The sequence below is a fragment of the Mesoplodon densirostris genome, chromosome X, assembly GCF_025265405.1.
Source record: "Mesoplodon densirostris isolate mMesDen1 chromosome X, mMesDen1 primary haplotype, whole genome shotgun sequence".
Taxonomy (NCBI): Eukaryota; Metazoa; Chordata; class Mammalia; order Artiodactyla; family Ziphiidae; genus Mesoplodon; species Mesoplodon densirostris.
In genome coordinates this window covers 117,722,245-117,743,205 of record NC_082681.1, presented here as the reverse complement: position 1 = coordinate 117,743,205, position 20,961 = coordinate 117,722,245, and the positions used below count along the sequence as shown (strand labels likewise).

The window sequence follows — 20,961 nt, the reverse complement described above, 5'->3', positions numbered from 1 at the left end:
GAAGGCATCTCGAAAACGAGATGATCACAAGGCCTCAAATCATAATCCTCAAGTTCCCCTCTCATGTACATATTCAGCATTTTCTAAGCCTTCAGTCAATATTTCTCCCTTTCTGGTTTGTTTCCCCATGTGGACAAATGTATTCTACATCTAATTTTTACTTTAGTAAATTATAAAGTAATGACACATGGTTCTAACTTAATGGATGTGTTATCATCAAATGGCTCCCCAACATACTGTAAACAAAATGTTTTGAAATTTGTCATTTCAGAATCCTATATCTGAATGTTAATTTTCCTAATCTAGGACTCTTTTCTATCTCAAGCCAGTAAATAAGGAAACTCTATTTCTACTTCTTTCCTTTCCACTGTGTTTTGGCAAAAATAGATTCAGAACTTATTACTACTTAATTTGATCCTTTCAGGTGGATCTGAGTCTGTCTCATTTATTGGCTAGATCCTTACATACATATCATTCTTACCCACCCCTTGGTCCTGTCCACCATGGAAACAGTAAGTGATAAGGGGACAGAAACAAGCATGAAATTCAAAACCAGATGCAACCTGGTACTGGGGCTACAGGGCCCTTCTTTTCTGTAACTGGGGTGGACCATTCCTACTTGCCTGTTCTTGGTATAATACAGTAACGTTAAAGTCAAGATTGGGAGAAAAGACATATCAGGTAAATACCAAAAAAAAAGCTGTATTAGCTGTATTTATTTCATAAAAATGTACTTTAAATAAAAAACCACTATAAAAATAAAGAGGCACAAATGTGAGAATAGGAAAAATTCACCATGAAAATATAAAAATTCTGAACTTGCTTGAATTGGCAATTCAATAGAAGAAAAAAATACATGGCCAATAAACATATGAAAAGATCAATATCACATTAATAAAATTCAAACCACAATAAGATACCATTTTATACCCATCAGATAAGCAAAAACCATGAAGTGAAATTACCAACTGTTGGTGAGGATGGAGAGCGCTAAGAACTCTCATTCACTGCTAGTAGAAGTTGTGAATGGCAGAATCACTTTGGAGAACAATTTGGCTCTATTTCATAAAGTTGAACCCAAATATTACATGCTTTGACCCAGCATTCCAGTCCTTGGCAAGTACCCTATAAATTACTGCTCCTGTACTCAAGGACATATACAAGAATGTTCATAATAGCATTGTTTGAAATGGCAGGGAGGGAAAAAAGGAAACAATCTAAATGTCCATGAATAGGAAATTTTTTTAACCTTGAATCCTCTGAGGATGATTTTTTTTTTTGTCTGTGTTGGGTCTTCGTAGCTGCACACGGGCTTCTCATTGCAGTGGCTTCTCTTGTTACAGAGCATGGGCTTTAAGCACGCAGGCTTCAGTGGTTATGGCACATGGGCTCAGTAGTTGTAGCTCGCGGGCTCTAGAACACAGGCTCAGTAGTTGTGGCACACAGGCCTAGTTGCTCCGCGGCATATGGGATCTTCCCGGACCAGGGCTCGAACTGGTATCCCCTGCATTGGCAGGCAGATTCTCAACCACTGCGCCACTAGGGAAGCCCCTGAGGATGAATCTGAATCCAATTCATTCATAATACATTGCACAAATCACAGTTTCAAGGTCAGGACTTCTTTTTTTTTTTTTGATAGATTTCAATGTTTATAATTTAATATTTCCTTCTTGTATCCCTTTCACACATATGAATAAGCCTAAACATTCCAAATAGGGAAAACATGCACTATTGGATTATTAACTGGAGAAAGCTGTGTAGCTCTCTGTCTTCCACAATGGCTCACAGGGTTGAAATGCCTTGCTGAATTTACCATGGTTCAGGTACTAGCCCTGAGTTGTGCAAGTCAGAAACTTGAGTTGTCACTTCACTAAAGGTGAATCTATGTCCTTAGGAAGACTCACATCAACCAAGAGACTGATAAATGAAATAAGAATATCAATTTCTTAATTCATAATGAGATGTGAGACTGCTTGGGGGCCATGAGAAACCGGTTGTAATCAGAAAATTTACTGATAAGCAAGGAATCAGCTAAGACACATTCACTAGAATGTAAACGCCATAAGGACATTTTTGTCTGATTTTTCCACTGCTAAAATTCCAGCGTCTATAACAACATCTGATTCAATAAAAATCTATTAAATGAATGAATAAGGAGAAACTTAAGTATCCATCTCCACAATATGCAAAGACTGATCTCAAGATTCAGCTACTGGAGTTCTTGCATCAGGGTATTCCGGTTCCAGTACAGTGCCAGAGCAGGAGGCACCAATTTTGGCATCTGAGATTCTTTTCCTACGCTTCCAGGACTGATCCTAGTAGATACATTTAGTTGCCTAGACTACAGCCATTCCCTTCTAATTCCTTGCTAAGAGCATCCCAATTTTGTTTGGGGCAGCAACGTGCTCAACCTCAAAGAACGAATCACAAGTCATCTTGGCCAAACATAGCATCTCTGTTCCCCTGTGCCAAATACTCACTGTCCCAGCCTCCCTTGCAGCCATGGGTAGCCGTATTACCCAGTACTGTCCAATAAGACATAAAGGGAAGACTTCTGGAGTATTCTAGTAAAGATGTTGCTTTCCAGATAAAAAGACAGAGCCTCAGCCAGAGAAAGATTTTAGCTCCTGACCCTTCCTCCCTGTTTAGGATGCAGATGTGAGGAAATGATGCTTGGAGCTACTGCAGCCCTTTTATGTTCAAGAGATGAATCGAGAATAATTGGCAGAGTGGAAGGGTTTTAAAAGCCCAGTTGCTCTGTAACATGGTTAATTGCTGAACTAGCCCTGAAACTGGCTACCTCCAGTCTTCTAATTGAGTTTTTTAAGTTTTCATGGCTTAAGCTACTGTAAGTAGGTTATTCTGTTAGTTGTAGTCAAAAGCATTCCTAACTGATACAATGATTAAGGTTGTTATAAGATATACCTTTTCTCTTTTGGTATGTTAATACAGTCAGTCAGTTTATAGTCAAATATTAACTGGCCTAGGATACAATTTGAATATCTCTGCTCGATTTTAAATTTCACTTTCAGAGCCTATCCTAATCTCACTGATTTCTAATGCCACTACCCAATGTGACAGCACTGAGCACCTCAGGTCTCCTTTTCCCAACACTCCTTTGCCTGATCTGTTCCTTCTTTCAAATCTATCCAAGTTGTGCCAGGTTTCTGGCACTTCTGAACCAAAATAATCTCTTTTATCATGATAAACAGAAACTGATTTCAGTGCTGAATGAATCAGAATATAGTTGATGTTATCAACAAAAGCTACTGAATTCCATTTGTGGGAATCTGGATATCATGCTTACTTACTTATTCTTTATTTCATTCCATTTTTGAGAGGTAAATATAAGATGTTTTAGGTGTTTCCTTTGGTGATTTCTTTTTTTTTCATTTCTTACTTAAGTGGTTTATTAATATTCTTTCCCATTTTCATTTTCACTCTCCTTCAACTTAACAAATATACTCCTTGTCCTTAAAAGCAAGTGAAGACCTATCATTCATATTTTTAAAGGATTCCAAACTTAAGTTACCTTTAGGAGAAAAAAAAAGTTCTTAGTGTTCAAATATACAATTTGAATAAATTGCTTTAATTCCCCTCCCTACTCCTTTGGTGATTTCTTACCTGATAGGTATAAGATATCAGAAACAACAGCAGTCCCACACTTCCTGTTTGTCCCGTCTGTTCTTTATTCCTTTTTTCCTCTTTTCCTGTCTTCCCTTGCATTATTTTTTATGAACCCATTTTATCTGTCTATTGACTTATTAGTTATACCTTTTTAAGAAATTTAGTCGTTGCTCTGAGCTTTACAATATACAACTTTAACTTATCACAGTTTACTTTATAGGTTATAGCATTTAACATATAATGTAAGAATCATATAACAATATACGTCCATCCCATCTCCCCCATTCTTTGTACTCTTGTGCTCATACATTCTACTTCTACAAATGTTATAAATCCCATAATATACTGTTCTTATTCTTACTTTAAGTAGTTAAGGATCTTTTAAAGACATTAAAAGATGATACAAATAGATGGAGAGATATACCATGTTCTTGGATTGGAAGAATCAACATTGTGAAAATGACCCTACTACCCTACTATCAAACTACCACTGGCATTTTTCACAGAACTAGAACAAAAAAATTCACAATTTGTATGGAAACACAAAAGACCCCGAATAGCCAAAGCAATCTTGAGAAAGAAAAACGGAGCTGGAGGAATCAGGCTCCCTGACTTCAAAGTATACTACAAAGCTACAGTAATCAAGACAGTATGGTACTGGCACAAAAACAGAAATATAGATCAATGGAACAGGATAGAAAGCCCAGAGATAAACCCACACACATATGGTCACCTTATCTTTGATAAAGGAGGCAAGAATATACAATGGAGAAAAGACAGCCTCTTCAATAAGTGGTGCTGGGAAAACTGGACAGCTACATATAAAAGTATGAAATTAGAACACTCCCTAACACCATACACAAAAATAAACTCAAAATGGATTAAAGACCTAAATGTAAGGCCAGACACTAACAAACTCTGAGAGGAAAACATTGGCAGAACACTCTATGACATACACCACAGCAAGATCCTTTCTGACCCACCTCCTAGAGTAATGGAAATAAAAACAAAAATAAACAAATGGGACCTAATGAAACTTCAAAGCTTTTGCACAGCAAAGGAAACCAAAAACAAGACCAACAGACAACCCTCAGAATGGGAGAAAGTATTTGCAAATGAAGCAACTGACAAAGGATTAATCTCCAAAATTCACAAGCAGCTCATGCAGCTCAATAACAAAAAAACAAACAACCCAATCTAAAAATGGGGAGAAGACCTAAATAGACATTTCTCCAAAGAAGATATACAGATTGCCAACAAACACATGAAAGAATGCTCAACATCATTAATCATTAGAGAAATGCAAATCAAAACTACAATGAGGTATCATCTCACCCCAGGCAGAATGGCCATCATCAAAAAATCTACAAACAATAAATGCTGGAGAGGGCCACTATGGAGAGCAGTATGGAGGTTCCTTAAAAAACTACAAATAGAACTACCATACGACCCAGCAATCCCACTACTGGGCATGTACCCTGAGAAAACCATAATTCAAAAAGAGTCATGTACCAAAATGTTCATTGCAGCTCTATTTACAATAGCCAGGACATGGAAGCAACCTAAGTGTCCATCGACAGATGAATGGATAAAGAAGATGTGGCACATATATACAATGGAATATTACTCAGCCATAAAAAGGAACAAAATTGAGTTATTTGTAATGAGGTGGATGGACCTAGAGTCTGTCATACAGAGTGAAGTTAAGTCAGAAAGCGAAAAACAAATACCGTATCCTAACACATATATATGGAATCTAAAAAAAAAAAAAAAAAAAAAAGGTCCTGAAGAACCTAGGGTAAAGACAGGAACAAAGACACAGACCTACTAGAGAATGGACTTGAGGATATGGGTGGGGGGAAGGGTAAGCTGTGACAAAGTGAGAGAGTGGCATGGACATATGTACACTTCCAAATGTAAAATAGATAGCTAGTCGGAAGCAGCCACATAGCACAGGGAGATCAGCTCGGTGGTTTGTGACCACCTAGGGGGTGGGATAGGGAGGGTAGGAGGGAGGGAGATGCAAGAGGGAAGAGATATGGGAACATATGTATATGTATAACTGATTCACTTTGTTATAAAGCAGAAACTAACACACCATTGTAAAGCAATTATACTCCAATGAAGATGTTTAAAAAAATAAAAATAAAATAAAGACATTAAAAACAAGAAAAATGTCTTTTATACGACACACACATTTACCATTTCTGGTACTCTTCATTCCTTCGCATAGATTCTTGTGTCCATCTGGTATCATTTTCCTTTAACCTGAAGAACTTTTAGCACTCCTTGTGGTACAAGTTCACTAGTGATGAATGCTCTTGGCTTTAGCTTATCTGAAATGTCTTTATTTTGCCTTCACCTTTGAAGGACATTTTCACTGGATATAAAATTCTGGGTTGAAAGCATTCTTCCAATGCTTTAAAGATGTTGTTCCACCATCTTCTGGTTTGCATTGTTTTTGATGGGAAACCAGTGATTAGTCTTAACTTAAGATTTTCTCTGTATCACTAGTTTTGAGAAATTTGATTCTGCAGTGCCTTGATGTGGTTTTCTCTGTGTTTATGCTGCTTCGCATTCACTGGGATTCTTGGATATGTTTGTTTGTAGTTTTCAACAAATGTGGAACATTCTGGAAGCTGAGTAAGAGAATTATAAAATTGTAAATTGAGTTTCATTGTTATAGAATGCTGAAGGTAAATGAAGAGTACTTAACCACTATTCACAGCTCTTTAACAGCTTTTTGTTTTTAACCATGGATTCAGAGACTAGATACTGAAAGAAAGTTTGGGACATTGCTCTATCTGCTGTCTTGCCCAGATTCTAAGCACTGTAACTGCATAACTTCCCTCTGTTTGGTATAACCTTAAAATATCTGTAAAAAGGAGAAGCGAAAAAAAAAAGTTGTATGAATCAATATGTTCTGCCTAATGCTTTTTCAATATTTTCTCCTATTTTCACTAAGCCTACCTCTTTAAAAAAGATCTCCACATGTGGTTTAGAGTTGGAGTGTTAATTAGGTCACAGATGAGGTCCACTTTTAGAGACAGGATTGTAAATAATTTATCCTGCATAATGTGTTCTGGATTTGACCTTGTCCACATGCTGTCTGGCTAGGCAGATGAAAAACTCCAGCAAGAGTACAATAGGGTTTACAATACTGATTACCCAGCCTCTGTGATTACCAGCCTCTGTGATGATTCCTGATTCTATGATCATTGGAGCAATATTCCCTCATTGGTTGGCAAATGTTAACAGAATCATTGCACATTTATTATTCATGAGGAGGGTGAAGCTTCATGACAGAGGTCAATGAATAAGAGAATGATCCCTGTGTAAAGGCAGGAAGAAAACCGATTTAGGGACAAATCCTTCTCTCTCCGCATTGGACCATTCACAATTATTCTTCCTAATCCAAAAATTGTTACAGTCTTTATTTTACCAAGTAGACAGAAAGGAATAAACATTTAGAGGGTAAGTGTTGTATTCTAAGTACTTTACAAAGGGCTTTACAGCAGCATTTAATATTCACAACCTTAGGAGGAGGAAATTATTCTTATTAACTCCATTTGACAGGTAAGCACACTGAGATGCAAGAACCTTGTCCAAAATCACACAGCTGGAGCCGACCCTGCTCTTTGGTGGGGCTAATGGCAGACTCTGGGAGGGCTCACGCCAATCAGCACTTCCCAGAACTTCTGCTGCCAGTGACCTTGTCCCCACGGTGAGCCACAGCCACCCCCTGCCTCCACAGGAGACCCTCCAACACTAGCAGCCGTGTGGCTGACAGGGTCTTGGTGCTCCGGCCAGGTGCCAGGCCTGTGCCTCTGAGGTGGGAGAGCTGAGTTCAGGACACTGGTCCACCAGAGACCTCCCAGCTCCACGTAATATCAAGCAGCAAGAGGTCTCCCAGAGACCTCTGTCTCAATGTTAAGACCCAGCTCCACTCAACGGCCATCAAGCTACAGTGCTGGACACCCCATGCCAAACAACTAGCAAGACAGGAACACAACCCCACCCATTAGCAGAGAGGCTGCCTAAAATCATAATAAGGCCACAGACACCCCAAAACACACCACCAGACGTGGACCTGCCCACCAGAGAGACAAAATCAAGCCTCATCCACCAGAACACAGGCACTAGTCCCCTCCACCAGAAAGCCTACACAACCCACTGAACCAACCTTAGCCACTGGGGGCAGACACCAAAAACAACGGGAACTACCAACCTGCAGGCTGCGAAAAGGAGACCCCAAACACAATAGGTTAAGCAAAATGAGAAGACACACCAACACACAGCAGATGAAGAATCAACGTAAAAACCCACCAGACCAAACAAATGAAGAGGAAATAGGCAGTCTACTTAAAAAAGGATTCAGAGTAATGATAGTAAAAACGATCCAAAATCTTGGAAGTAGAATGGAGGAAATATAAGAAATGTTTAACAAGGACCTAGAAGAACTAAAGAGCAAACAAGCAATGATGAACAACACAATAAATGAAATTAAAAATTCTCTAGAAGGAATCAATAGCAGAACAACTGAGGCAGAAGAACAGATAAGTGACCTGGAAGATAAAATATTGGAAATAACTACGGCAGAGCAGAATAAGAAAAAAGAATGAAAGGAATTGAGGACAGTCTCAGAGACCTCTGGGACAACATTTAACGCACCAACATTCGAATTATAGGGATACCAGAAGAAGAAGAGAAAAAGAAAGGGACTGAGAAAATATTTGAAGAGATTATAGTTGAAAACTTCCCGGGCTTCCCTGGTGGCGCAGTGGTTGAGAGTCCGCCTGCTGATGCAGGGGACACGGGTTCGTGCCCCGGTCCGGGAAGATCCCACATGCTGCGGAGCGGCTAGGCCTGTGAGCCATGGTCGCTGAGCCTGTGTGTCCAGAGCCTGTGCTCCGCAACGGGAGAGGCCACAACAGTGAGAGCCCCGCGTACCGCAAAAAAAAAAAAAAAAAAAAAAAAAAGAAAGAAAGAAAACTTCCCTAATATGGGAAAGGAAATAGCTAATCAAGTCCAGGAGGCACAGAGAGTCCCATACAGAATAAATCCAAGGAGGAATATGCCAAGACACATATTAATCAAACTGTCAAAAATTAAACACAAAGAAAACATATTAAAAGCAGCAAGAGAAAAGCAACAATTAAGATACAAGGGAATCCCCATAAGGTAAACAGCTGATCTTTCAGCAGAAACTCTGCAAGCCAGAAGGGAGTGGCAGGACACATTTAAAGTGATGAAAGGGAAAAACCTACAGCAAAGATTACTGTACCCAGCAAGGATCTCATTCAGATTCGATGGAGAAATTAAAACCTTTACAGACAAGCAAAAGCTAAGAGAATTCAGCACCACCAAACCAGCTTTACAACAAATGCTAAAGGAACTTCTCTAGGCAGGAAATACAAGAGAAGGAAAAGACCTACAATAACAAACCCAAAACAATTAAGAAAATGGTAATAGGAACATACATATCAATAATTACCTTGAATGTCAATGGATTAAATGCCCCATCCAAAAGACACAGACTGGCTGAATGGATACAAAAACAAGACCTGTATATATGTTGTCTACAAGAGACCCACTTCAGACCTAGGGACACATACAGACTGAAAGTGAGGGGATAGAAAAAGATATTCCACACAAATGGAAATCAAAAGAAAGCTGGAGTAGCAATTCTCATATCAGACAAAATAGACTTTAAAATAAAGACTATGGAGACCTTCAAGATGGTGGAAGAGTAAGATGTGGCAATCATTTGCAAACAAGAGGCCTGATTATCACCTCTTATTGCTGACCCGGCTCTTTTAACTGTGGCCTAAAGTCATGTAATACTTTACATTTATAAACAGAAGTCTTACACTTTTGATGGTCTACCCCAAATATGAAACAGCTTTCCATGTCCTAAATTATAATTTCTCAAAAAGAAATGTAAGGTAAGGTAAAGTAAGGTAAGGTAGGAAAAGAAAAGAAAAGAAAAGAAAAGAATATCTTGGCCCATAATTCAACTATACTTCAATAAAAAATAAATTTTAAAAAAAGGAAATCTTGGCCCAAAATAAGGTGTTTTCTTGGGGGTGGTTGTATTTATTTATTGATCATTCTCACAGGTTATCACCCATCTGTGATATGTAGCAAGAAAACCATCCTCTGAGAAAGACTCAACTTCTATTACAACTGTGGAACCCAGATGTTATCAAAATTTAGATAATTCAAGCTAGAGCAAGCACATCTAGAGAGTCATCTCAAATTACACTTTCATGTAGTGAGGACCTGAAGTTTTAGAGTGTTTCTTTAGCTCCAGATCAACAAAATTACATCTCTGCTCACCTAGTAATTTCACTTCTAGGAATCTACCTAAGGAAACAATCAGAAACCTGGGCTAAAATTTGAGTTAAAAGATGTTTATCAAAGTATTAGGGACTTCCCTGGTGGTGCAGTGGTTAAGAATCCACCTGCCAATGCAGGGGACATGGGTTCAATCCCTGGACCGGGAAGATCCCACATGCTGTGGAGCAACTAAGTCCGTGCACCACAACTACTGAGCCCACGAGCCATAACTACCGAAGCCCACGCGCCTAGAGCCTGTGCCCCACAACAACAGAAGCCACCGCAATGAGAAGCCCGCACACCACAACAAAGAGTAGCCCCCGCTTGCCACAATTAGAGAAAGCTCGCATGCAGCAACGAAGACCCAACACAGCCATAAATAAATAAATAAATAAATAAATAAATAAATTTATTAACAAAACAAAGTATTATTTATCATTGGGAAAAAGCCCTGCATCTTCAACAACAGAATGGTAAAATAAATTTCACAATGGAACTCTAAGGAGCCATTATATATATTTTTTAGTTTAAATATACCCAGTGACATGGGGAAATACTCTATACTGTTAATAGTAATAATGTTAACAATTATGCCAGGTGCTATGCTGGGTATTTTTTTTTTTTTTTTTTGCCACACTGCGAGGCTTGTGGGATCTTAGTTCCCCAACCAGGGATTGAACCCAGGCCCTCAGCAGTGAGAGTGCAGAGTCCTAACCACTGGACCACCAGGGAATTTCCACTGGGTACTTTATATGTATTACTTCATTTAATACTCACAACAATTAACCATATGAAGGGTACTATTATTATTTACTAATTACAGATGAAGAAATGGTGACTTAACAAGGTTAAGTATTGACACAATCACACAGATGGGGAGTATCTAAGTCCAAAGCTGTAGTAGATAAGAAGCCACTACACTATGCTGCAGGATAGACATTATAGATACATGATACCAATTTTTTGTTATTACATACACACAACCCACACAGGTGATGTTTAAATTTTTTTTTTTTTTTGCGGTAGGCGGGCCTCTCACTGTTGTGGCCTCTCCCGTTGTGGAGCACAGGCTCCGGACGCGCAGGCTCAGCGGCCATGGCTCATGGGCCCAGCCGCTCCGCGGCATGTGGGATCTTCCCGGGCCAGGGCTCGAACCCGTGTCCCCTGCATTGGCAGGAGGATTCTTAACCACTGCACCACCAGGGAAGGTCCCTTTTTGTATTTCTGCACTTATATTTTCTTAATCAATATACATTATTTTTATAAACAGAAAAAAAAAACTGACACCTTCCATAATAGTTTAATAGGGCAAGTTGGACAGCTTCACTTTGGCAGGGAGATCAACAGAATTCCTTCTTTCCTAGCTCTACCACTTCCTGGCTGTTGCAATTTTGTAGCCCTCTGAGCCTCTGGTTCTCTCTGTTGCAAAGATAGAGCTAACATTAGCTATTTCACAAGACAGTTGATATTAAACAAGTCAATGAATGTAAAACACCCACGATGTCCCTTGGCTGTTTCCTTTCCTCCTACTCTCCCCCTACTCAGACCTCTTCAGTTATAGGAATTATCTTTCTCAAAAAGATTAAATTCTGTTGTAGTAAACTACAAACATATCTGCAAAGTAAACTGTATGCTCTGAGGGCTCGTTTCAAAACTTAGTCCTCCTTTATAACCCCCAAGTACCTAGCGTAAGAGTCAATAAATAGTTGTTGATTTGTTGACTCATTAGCCAAATAAAAGTTTTCCAAATGCTAGGGAGTTAACCCTTTTTTATGCAGTTTTAAATTTAAATTCCAGTATCAAGAGGGGTAATGTTGGTCCTCCATGGCATCTATCTATTCCTGACAATAAAAAACCTAACTTGATTCATAAAGAAAATTCACATTTCTTAGGGTTCTAAGCTTTTACGTGTGCAAAAAAAACACAATCACAATGAGCTTTTTTTAGCCACCTGTTTTTCAGACTGGGCTCTCCTTGTCATAATGGCAAAGTGAAGCATAAGAGCATGAAACTTAAACTGGAAAAACAGAATAAATAGAAAACAATTATAGTGTGTTTTAATGAAACAATCATTATTCTAAAAACTTAAGCAGCCCACATTGAAAACGACCTTGTTTTTGCTTCAAGGAGGCAGCTATTATTAGTGCTTAGTCACCTAGTTCTTACTTACTGTTAGCAGTAACTCTGTAACAAGCTCTCCTGAGTCCTCCCACAAAAGAGAACAAAGCAGAGGCAGGAAGGGCCTATGTATGGTCATCCGTGTGCAATGGTGTCAGGAAAGACACTACCTGAAGTGGCTTTAGGCAGACAAGAATCAATGCTATTTTTAAAGATCTTTGAGAAACACATTTCATAAATTCTCCCAATGACTCACTATGCATGATATCCCCAGAGGGTGGGAAGGCTAACAGAGGAGCTACTTTTGCTTTCTTTTCTACATACAGGATATTGCGAGCAAAGGCAGAGAATTACTTGTTGAATGTTGGGGGAGTCATTTGGTGATAATCCAACCTATAGACTGAAAACACGGCAGGCCCCTTTTATGCTTTCTCTTTGACTCATTCCAGAACCCAGGCAGGGCAGCCAAAGCAGGGCCCTCAGAGGACCTGTCTGGGAAGGTGGTTTGTAAAAAGCCAAAAAAAACCCAAACAAACAGAAAAACCCTCTATCTGCAAGAGGCCCGAGTACTTGTCCCATTGGGTATAATCCAGGAAGAGCTATACTCTTATCCAGCTGTTCTCAAACATTTTACTCTCAGGACATTTAAAAATAATTGAAAAATCCAAAAAGCTTGCCTTCAAAAATTCTAGAAAACGTGAGAACACACAAGCACACATTCCTTTAGTCACCAGAGCAATGATGTCATCACACATCTGTAAATATATAACAATTTTCCACAGCAATGCAAGCCAGGAGATAGTCAGATATCATCAACATGCTGAAAGAAAAGAACTTCCAACCTCAAACTCGCTAACAGTGAAATAAATCCTTCAAGAACGTTAAGATGAATTTAAAGACATATTTAGACAAGCAAAACAAAAATTTTACAAGAGCAGACCTTCACTAAATGGAAGTATGAAGGAGTGTACCTCAGGCAGAAGGAAAGTGTTTCCACAAGGAAGGTCAGAAATTTAAGAAAAAATAAGGAAAAAAGTAAGAAAGAAAATATTCTGTTAACTCTAAAAATTACCAGCAGAGGGGGGAAAAAAATCATTGAGGAATCGAAGTAGCTTACCTTAGGAAATTCTAGAAAACACAATACAAGCACACATTCCTTTAGTCATGAGGGCAATGACGTCATCACACATCAGTTCTCTGGAAAATTTCAGCGAGAGTAAGAAAAGGAAACGAAATCCTACCACTACTATGAAACTAGTTTTGAAAGGATCTTCGGACCCACAGGGCCCCTCAAAAAGAAGGGACCCACAAGGCCCCCTTTTTTTTTTTAAAGGTTTAGCTCTATATTTGGTCTGTGCAGGGGCTGCGACAAGGCCTGGAGGCCTCGTCACCCGTCATGTTCCCCTGACACCAGGCCACCTGGGCTACTAGACCCGGTGCCACCCCAGCTCAACCGCGACCCCCACCGAGGGCGGAGACAGCCTGTTCGCTCTCAGCCAGACGCTGCGCCCAGTGCTGAAGCCCCGTTAGGGGCCACCGTGGAGGCTCCGTCCTCTTCCCTAGGCGGCCGTTTTTAAACGCAGCAAGCTCAGGCGGATGCAGGCTGCGTGCACAGCCGAGCGGGAAAAGGCACGCTCTGCCCTGAGAGGATGGTACGGCCCCAAACGGGTCCCTGATAAAACGTAAGAAAAACACTTGCGAAAATGTACCCTATGAGAGCCACTGCTATAATCCCCTTATCCCCCCATCGCCCAAAGCCAGTTCTCTCCAAGGAAGAAACAGCAAAGTCACTGGTCCAGGGCCAAAAGGGGAACCCCTCTCTTCCTTTTTGAGAAGGTTACTAGGGGACGCTTAGGCTCCGAGGTCGAGCTTTCGGGAAGGCTCCGCCAGACGCCGCTAGAGGGCGCCGCTAGAGAGCCGCACCTGGCGCCTCACCGCCCGCGCCCCCGCCCGCGCGGGCCGGGTTCACACGGGCGGCCGGAAGAGAGGGAGGTGCCCGGAAGAGGGGGACGGTCGCGGTCTCATTGGACGAGGCGCCGCGGCCTCATTGGACGAGGTGCCTCATTGGACGAGGTGCCTCCGCCTCACGGCCCGGGGCGGGGCTTCTTCGCGCTAAAAAGCGGAGCCGGGCGGCTGAAGCGAGCGGGTGTTGTCTTAGTTAGCTGGTGTTCTTGCTTCGTTTGCCGAGGTTCGCCGGGTCATGGTGCCATCCTGACTGGGAAGAGGACGCTCCCGGGAGACGAATGAGGAACCACCTCCTCTTGCTGTTCAAGTACAGGGGCTTGGTCCGCAAAGGGAAGAAAAGCAAAAGAAGAAAATGGCTAAATTCGTGATCCGCCCGGCCACCGCCGCCGACTGCAGTGACATTCTGCGGCTGATCAAGGTAGCGGGAGGCATGGGCTCTTCCTGCGGCGGGCGGTGGGGTCCTTGTCCCCGGTAGGTCCCCCTCTCTCCGCCTGCCTCCCCCAGCCCCGGCCCGGCCGCGCCGCTCCGGGCGAGACTCTGGGAATGAATCCCCGCCCAGCCCACCCCATTCTCCCCAGCTGGCAGGGCCGGGGTCTCACTTAATTTTCTGTTTCTCTTCCTTTCTCCTGTGTACATCAACCCAGGAACTGGCTAAATACGAATACATGGAAGAGCAAGTAATATTAACTGAAAAAGGTAACGCATCAGTGGCGGGGCGGGGGACGAGCGTCCGGTGCCTGCAACCTTCATCTAGGCCAACACTGTCCCTGCTGCCTTTTCTTGCAGATCTGCTAGAGGATGGTTTTGGAGAGCACCCCTTCTACCACTGCCTGGTTGCAGAAGTGCCCAAGGAGCACATGACTCCAGAAGGTAATCGCCCTCTCCTTCCAGAAGCCGGAGAGACCGAGTGTTGTGGAAGACGTAGTGGCTGCTCTGTAGAAGCACTAACAACACAGGCTGAAGTTACTTACTGAGAAGTTGGCCAGAAATACTAGCCAGCCAGTGTTCAAACTACTGAGAAAAAAAATAGATTGCTGCACTTAATAATAGGGCGGGTTAGAAGAGCTGTTTAAGTATCAGTGCTGTGGAGACCCGGAAAAGTTAGGTATAAAGTCGTTTGTTGTAATTCAGTTTCATAAATGGTTCTTGTTTGACCCTAACGTAACCGTTTTTGTATTTGTGTTAAATTACATTTTTTTCTTTAATTTGTCCCAATCTTCAGGTTACAGTCTCTAGCTTCGCCATGTACATGGCCCTTCCGTGTACATGGATGGGCGGGGAGGTAACTAAAAGATCCTTTACACAATAAAGTAGATGATCATGATAAATGAGGTAAGGCCCTATTATCACACACTTAAAACACGGTAGATCAGAAGCTCCATTGTACTCACTTCCTGTTTGCAAAGGACTATAAAATGGCTAGAAAGTTTAATTTGAAATCTTTGCCTCCAATTGGAATTACAGACACCCGTAAAGAAGGAGTCAGATGCTTTTTTCCTTTTTTTCTTTGTTTTTTCTTTGTCGTTTTTTCCTTTCTGGTCCTTGTTGAATGGGCAGAAGACAGAGCTAAAGAGGGAAGTTGTTGGGCAGGGGCGGTGGGGGGTGCTTACGGTTTTTTCTGAGGTCATTTCCTCATACTAGAAAAAATGAGCAGAAAACAGGAGGAGGTACTTTCCAGAGGTATATGGATGTTACATCACACCTGGGTACCTCTACTTCTTCCGGCTTAAACACTGGGGAGACCAAATCGAAAATGTGTGAATTGGAAGGCAAGTTCTGAAATTAAACGTTGCTCTTTTAGCCTGATGTCCTGACCTTAAGGAAGCAGAGTTTCTAAACTACAAATACTTAACTATTCTGAACTGCCGTGTAAACCTGACTTATTCCCAAGTCAAGATACCGGTATATCAATAGGATGTGAATAATGTGTGTGTTTAGTTTTAAGACCATAGCACTTTCGTTCTGGCAAGTAATGAAAGCATTCTCACTTCCTGAGTGTGAGATCCAGCAGATTGCAGAGTGGCCAGTCCACAGTTTTAGCCTGGTTTCAGCTAGCTCTAATGTGTGCTTTTTGCAAATACGTGTTCTAAGAACAGTGAGATCATCCAACAGTGGCCTGGATTGCACTAGCGTAAAAGTCAGGAGACAGTCTGGCCCACTGGCTACTTATTTCTGTAATACGTGCATGTATGTTTTTTAAAAACTTATGATAGACTTCTGATTTTGCAGCTACAACTTTGACGGATTGTTTTTCATCCATAACTCATGTGATACTCTTATTACAGGACACAGCATTGTTGGTTTTGCCATGTACTATTTTACCTATGACCCATGGATTGGCAAACTGTTGTATCTTGAGGACTTCTTCGTGATGAGTGATTATAGAGGTATGGTTGAGTTCAGGGGGGCTGCTCTCAAGAGAAATCAGGGCTTGAAGTCCTTAAAATGACCTTTTAAATGGTACTCCTCTTTCTCTTTTAGGCTTTGGCATAGGATCAGAAATTCTGAAGAATCTAAGCCAGGTATGTCTTGGTGTTTGGTTTCCAAATTTGTAAGGGTCACTGGATTATTTTAACAGCTGAATCAAAATTGGGTCTTGGAAAGCAGGTGAAATGTCACTGAGTTTGTGTTTTCCTCTCCTGCGTAACAGGTTGCAATGAAGTGTCGCTGCAGCAGCATGCACTTCTTGGTAGCAGAGTGGAATGAACCATCTATCAACTTCTACAAAAGAAGAGGTGCTTCTGATCTGTCCAGCGAAGAGGGCTGGAGACTCTTCAAGATCGACAAGGAGTACTTGCTAAAAATGGCAGCAGAGGAGTGAGGAGTGCTGGTGTAGACAATGACAGCTTCCATTCTATTTTAGAATAAATTCTCAATTTACCTTGCTTTCTATCCTATTTGTAGTGAAATGATAGAATGAGCACCCATTCCAAAGCTTTATTACCAGTGGCGTTGTTGCATGTTTGAAGTAAGGTCTGTTTAAGATGGCAATCCTTGTATGCACGTTGGAGTCAGACTTCTGTTGAACATCTTTAATGAAGAGCAAGGTGGTATGATAATGTCTATGAAAAAAACTCCACTCTTGTGAGTCATTTCAATGTGTACAATGTACACACTGGTACTTAGAGTTTCTGTTTTGATTCTTTTTTAATAAACTACCCTTTGATTTAATTGTTTGGTGTAAGTATTTTTACTGATCCTTTATTTCTTAGACATTTTTCTTGCTGTTGGGTGCAAAGTAAAAATGCCCAAGAAACATGATGACTTGACTGTTTTTTAAAAAGCGAGTTTTTGACCCAGTTTAAAGTGTCTTATGGTCAGGAGCTGTGTTGTGCTGGTATTCCCAATGTCTAGAAAGAAGCCAGTTGAATCCCAAGGTTTTATGTGTAGCAACATATAAAAATATGACTTTATATTGATGACACTACACTTAATCCAACAGAATTTTCAAGAGCTTAGAAACTAAGGCCCACAATAAAAAAGCCCATTTGTTACACCAGTAAAAGAGGTGGAAATGGGATTCTGAAATACTGGAAATTGGGGGAAAAAACATCTTGCCCACAACAACCTCATCCCACACACAAATACTATTGTGAAGGGAAAGTAAATCACTTTGCTAGTTAGGCAGGAACAAAAATTCCACATTTTTAAAGGAATTTTGTAAACTAATAAAAGGCTGGAGTTGGACACAGGTACCAATCAGGGAAATTAGCATCCTATTTGGAGGGCAAGTTTCTGATAACTGTGTTAACACATGGGTTTCTAAGCAGAGAAACAATAGGAGGGCTTAAAACTGCTGGGGCTCCGGGGGGAGAAGTAAGTAGAAGCTTTCTCCAGGACTGAAAATGAAACTCTCAAAAAGGGCTGAGGAGGAGGCAGTTTTAGATAGGTGAACTCCTTTTATTATTCATGACACTGACCTAAATTCCTAAACCCACTAATTCCCACAGTGATGAAAAATGGTAGTTAATAACCACTGTACTGATTTCCAAGATTAATGTTTTCCAAAAGAAATCGTCAGATAACGGAGAAGCAGTATTCTGTGTCCTCTTACTGTGTTCTCCAGGAAAGAAACACTGGACTCCTCACTCAAAGGGCGATTTGTCCTGCATCCCTTGGTTTCAGTGTCTTTTGTGGCTTCCTAAATTAGAAGGCAGCCATATAAACAAGCAGGATCCTGTACTGTGTTTAACAGGAGCGCTTTGGGATTTATTGGTAGCTCAGAGAGCATGTCATGAAAATAGACTTAGAGTCCATTCTCAGCCAGGATCCTGCCAGACTGGCGAGTAACTATAGGAGAGAAACGCTGGCAAGCATAAAAAGGGTTAACTAAACACAAGGAGCTTTGTGGGGAAAGAAGACATTTTGAAAATTGTGTTTTGGAAAGTGGGCCTCCTTGAGGAAAACAACTACATGCTGACTGTGGTTAAATATGTGAATAAATTAGATTAACCAAGTGAGTTACAATGTAACTCTTTGTTTTCTCATACTTCTTAGAGCTTAGCCCTAAAGGCCCAGTGTTGTCACCATGAAAGCTTTTACGAAGTTTTTTGTATCCACTTTAAAAAAGTCCCTTGAGTTTAAAATTTAGAAGCTGAAACACCACAGCATCAGCCCACTGAATGTTCAACTCTGTTACAAAGACACCTCTTTAAAAACTGAACTATAAAAACAAATCCATAAAGCTTGAAATCAGGCAAGTAAGAAAACGCATTCCGGGGAAATTATATGAAAGGAAGTAATAAACAATGATAAACCTGGAAAAGGGGGGCAGGGGGAGTCCAGGTAAGCAACACCTCTGTAAAGATAACTTTGAAATTACTATTTTACTAAAATATTACGCCTGACATAATCATTTGGGAAGAACAGTATTTCAGGCCTAAGAACTTGCCAATTATTACATAAGAATATTTTGGGGTTTTCTCTGTGCAGTTAAAAAAAATAACTTATTTGCTAAGTTTATTAGCTCCCTTAAAGAATAATAAAATCAAAAATTTTGATAGTATTAAAACAGGAAGTAGCTGGGTTTGTCCACACATAGCCTTACAAGACATCCTGCCACCAATCTCATTACAGGGTCAACAGTAGAGGCGCCTTCTGTCACACTCCAAACCAGAGCCCAAGGTCATCAACTGCTTAAGATTCCACTGGGCAGCCTTTCTAGGGAAAGAAAGTGGAGTCTTTTTCACAGAAATGCACAAGCAACAATTCAGAAGAAACCTAATGATTTATTAATGTCTTAACACCCACTCTACCCAGTCCTGTGAGTCCCCAGCAGGGCCTAGAATGATGGCACTTATCTGTGCTCCTTGAGGCAAGTGGCCGCTCAGAGTCTGCAGGTGGCCATGTCCGCTCCCAGGATTCTGTTTGCGAGACCGGCCTCATCTTCGTCTCCTTGCTTCAACATCTCTTCGTGTGGATTGTCATCTCAGGGTGACTCTGTGCTTTATTCTCATCCCTTTTCTTTGTGCTGCCGGTCTGGGCTTCAAGCTAGTCAGCTGTCACCCACAACCCAGACTGACAGGCCCACACCCTTATTGAGTCCATCCCACCCCCACCCCTACCATCATTGCCTTTTATGCCTCATCTATCAAAGGCCACCAAATGCCCTTCCTTGCAAGGTTCTCCCAGCACCCTCTTCCCCCAACACCTTTCTTTCTTGTGGCTCGCATCTGCCCAGCAAATGTTTTAGTAACTTCCACATGGTTATCAACATAATAGTTAATAAGAGCTAACGTTTAGTAAGTACTCACCAGGAACCAGGCATTGTGTTTAGCACTTTGTATAGTTATTATGTCATCTAATTCTCACAAGCATCGTGTGACGTAGATGCTACTATTTGTTTCTTTTTATAATGAGAAACTAACCCTCAGAGAGGTTAAGTTGCCTAAGGCCACACAACTAGGCCTGGGAATCAAACTCCAAACAAAATTTCTCAAACCCCTAGGGGTTCACTGCCATATTCTCAGAGGACCTCATATTCTCCATAAGAATGACTGAATTTGGTGTTTCTTTTGGATTATACTCTAAAGAATAATAAGTACAGTTGTCCCTCAGTATCCGAGGGGGATTCTGGAATTTTTTTTTCCGAATATTTTCCATCCACTGTTACTTGTATCTGCAGATATGGAACTCACAGATCAGGCAGGGCCAACTGTATAAGCATCTTCTAGATCATTGAAATCAGTAGTTCTTAGTACGGGCTGCACATTAGAATCACCTAGAAAGATTTTAAGAAATACTAACGCCCCACCCGGAGAGAATCTTTAATTATATCTTAATGTGCATTCCAAAGTGAAGGCAGGGTTGATCGCCACTGATGTAGATAATCACCTTTTAACCGAATCCTAGTCACAACTGTGAGGACAACCATTTCAGTCTGTGTTTACGCTGCTCACCTTGGCACCACATCATTAACGAGCAAAGAGCAAGTGAAATCACATCACGCTGCATGAGGGAGAACCTCCTGGAGAGTTTTTAGAGGAAAATGGTGGGAGGATTGTGTCAACCAACTGCATACAGTGCTGAAACCGGAAACAGCCATCAGAACCATGCTCCTATGCAAGCAGCAACTTCACTTCAGCAAAACATCTTCCCTCACATTAAATCAGTGTTGCCCATTTGAATTTTATTCATTTGGTAGTTTTGTCTGTATTTGACTTGTAAATGTATATGGTTTCACAGTTGTATAGGAGCTATGAACATCAAATGTTCACATCTAGTTGTATGTCTACAGTAAGTAAATATAATAAGAATAATTTCAATCACCACAGTGAGAAGTCTTTCCTTTAAAAGGAGTCTGTGTTACTAGAATTTGAGAAACACTGCTGTGACCATAATGCAATACTGCCTGCTTCTGATTGGTTAAAAAAAGGCCAACGGCATCAGAGGTAAGACTTTACCAATTAAGCC

At 41.0% G+C, this 20,961-nt stretch overlaps 1 protein-coding gene across 1 annotated transcript; it reads left to right on the top strand.

Moving 5' to 3' along the window:
• The first annotated feature begins 14,215 nt into the window (after window positions 1–14,215).
• SAT1 (spermidine/spermine N1-acetyltransferase 1) lies at window positions 14,216–17,220 on the top strand. Its single transcript, XM_060086784.1, has 6 exons — window positions 14,216–14,467; window positions 14,694–14,745; window positions 14,836–14,919; window positions 16,335–16,436; window positions 16,531–16,571; window positions 16,700–17,220. Exons 1-6 carry the CDS (start codon window positions 14,402–14,404, stop codon window positions 16,868–16,870), a joined length of 516 nt encoding a protein of 171 aa, XP_059942767.1. The 5' UTR covers window positions 14,216–14,401; the 3' UTR covers window positions 16,871–17,220.
• The last annotated feature ends 3,741 nt before the right edge of the window (window positions 17,221–20,961 follow it).

Excerpts from the sequence above, each read along its gene's own strand:
- SAT1 (XM_060086784.1), top strand. The coding sequence starts at position 14,402 with ATGGCTAAATTCGTGATCCGCCCGGCCACCGCCGCCGACTGCAGTGAC. Across the intron at positions 14,468-14,693 it reads ACATTCTGCGGCTGATCAAG|GAACTGGCTAAATACGAATA; the intron begins GTAGCGGGAGGC and ends ACATCAACCCAG. Across the intron at positions 16,572-16,699 it reads TTCTGAAGAATCTAAGCCAG|GTTGCAATGAAGTGTCGCTG; the intron begins GTATGTCTTGGT and ends CCTGCGTAACAG.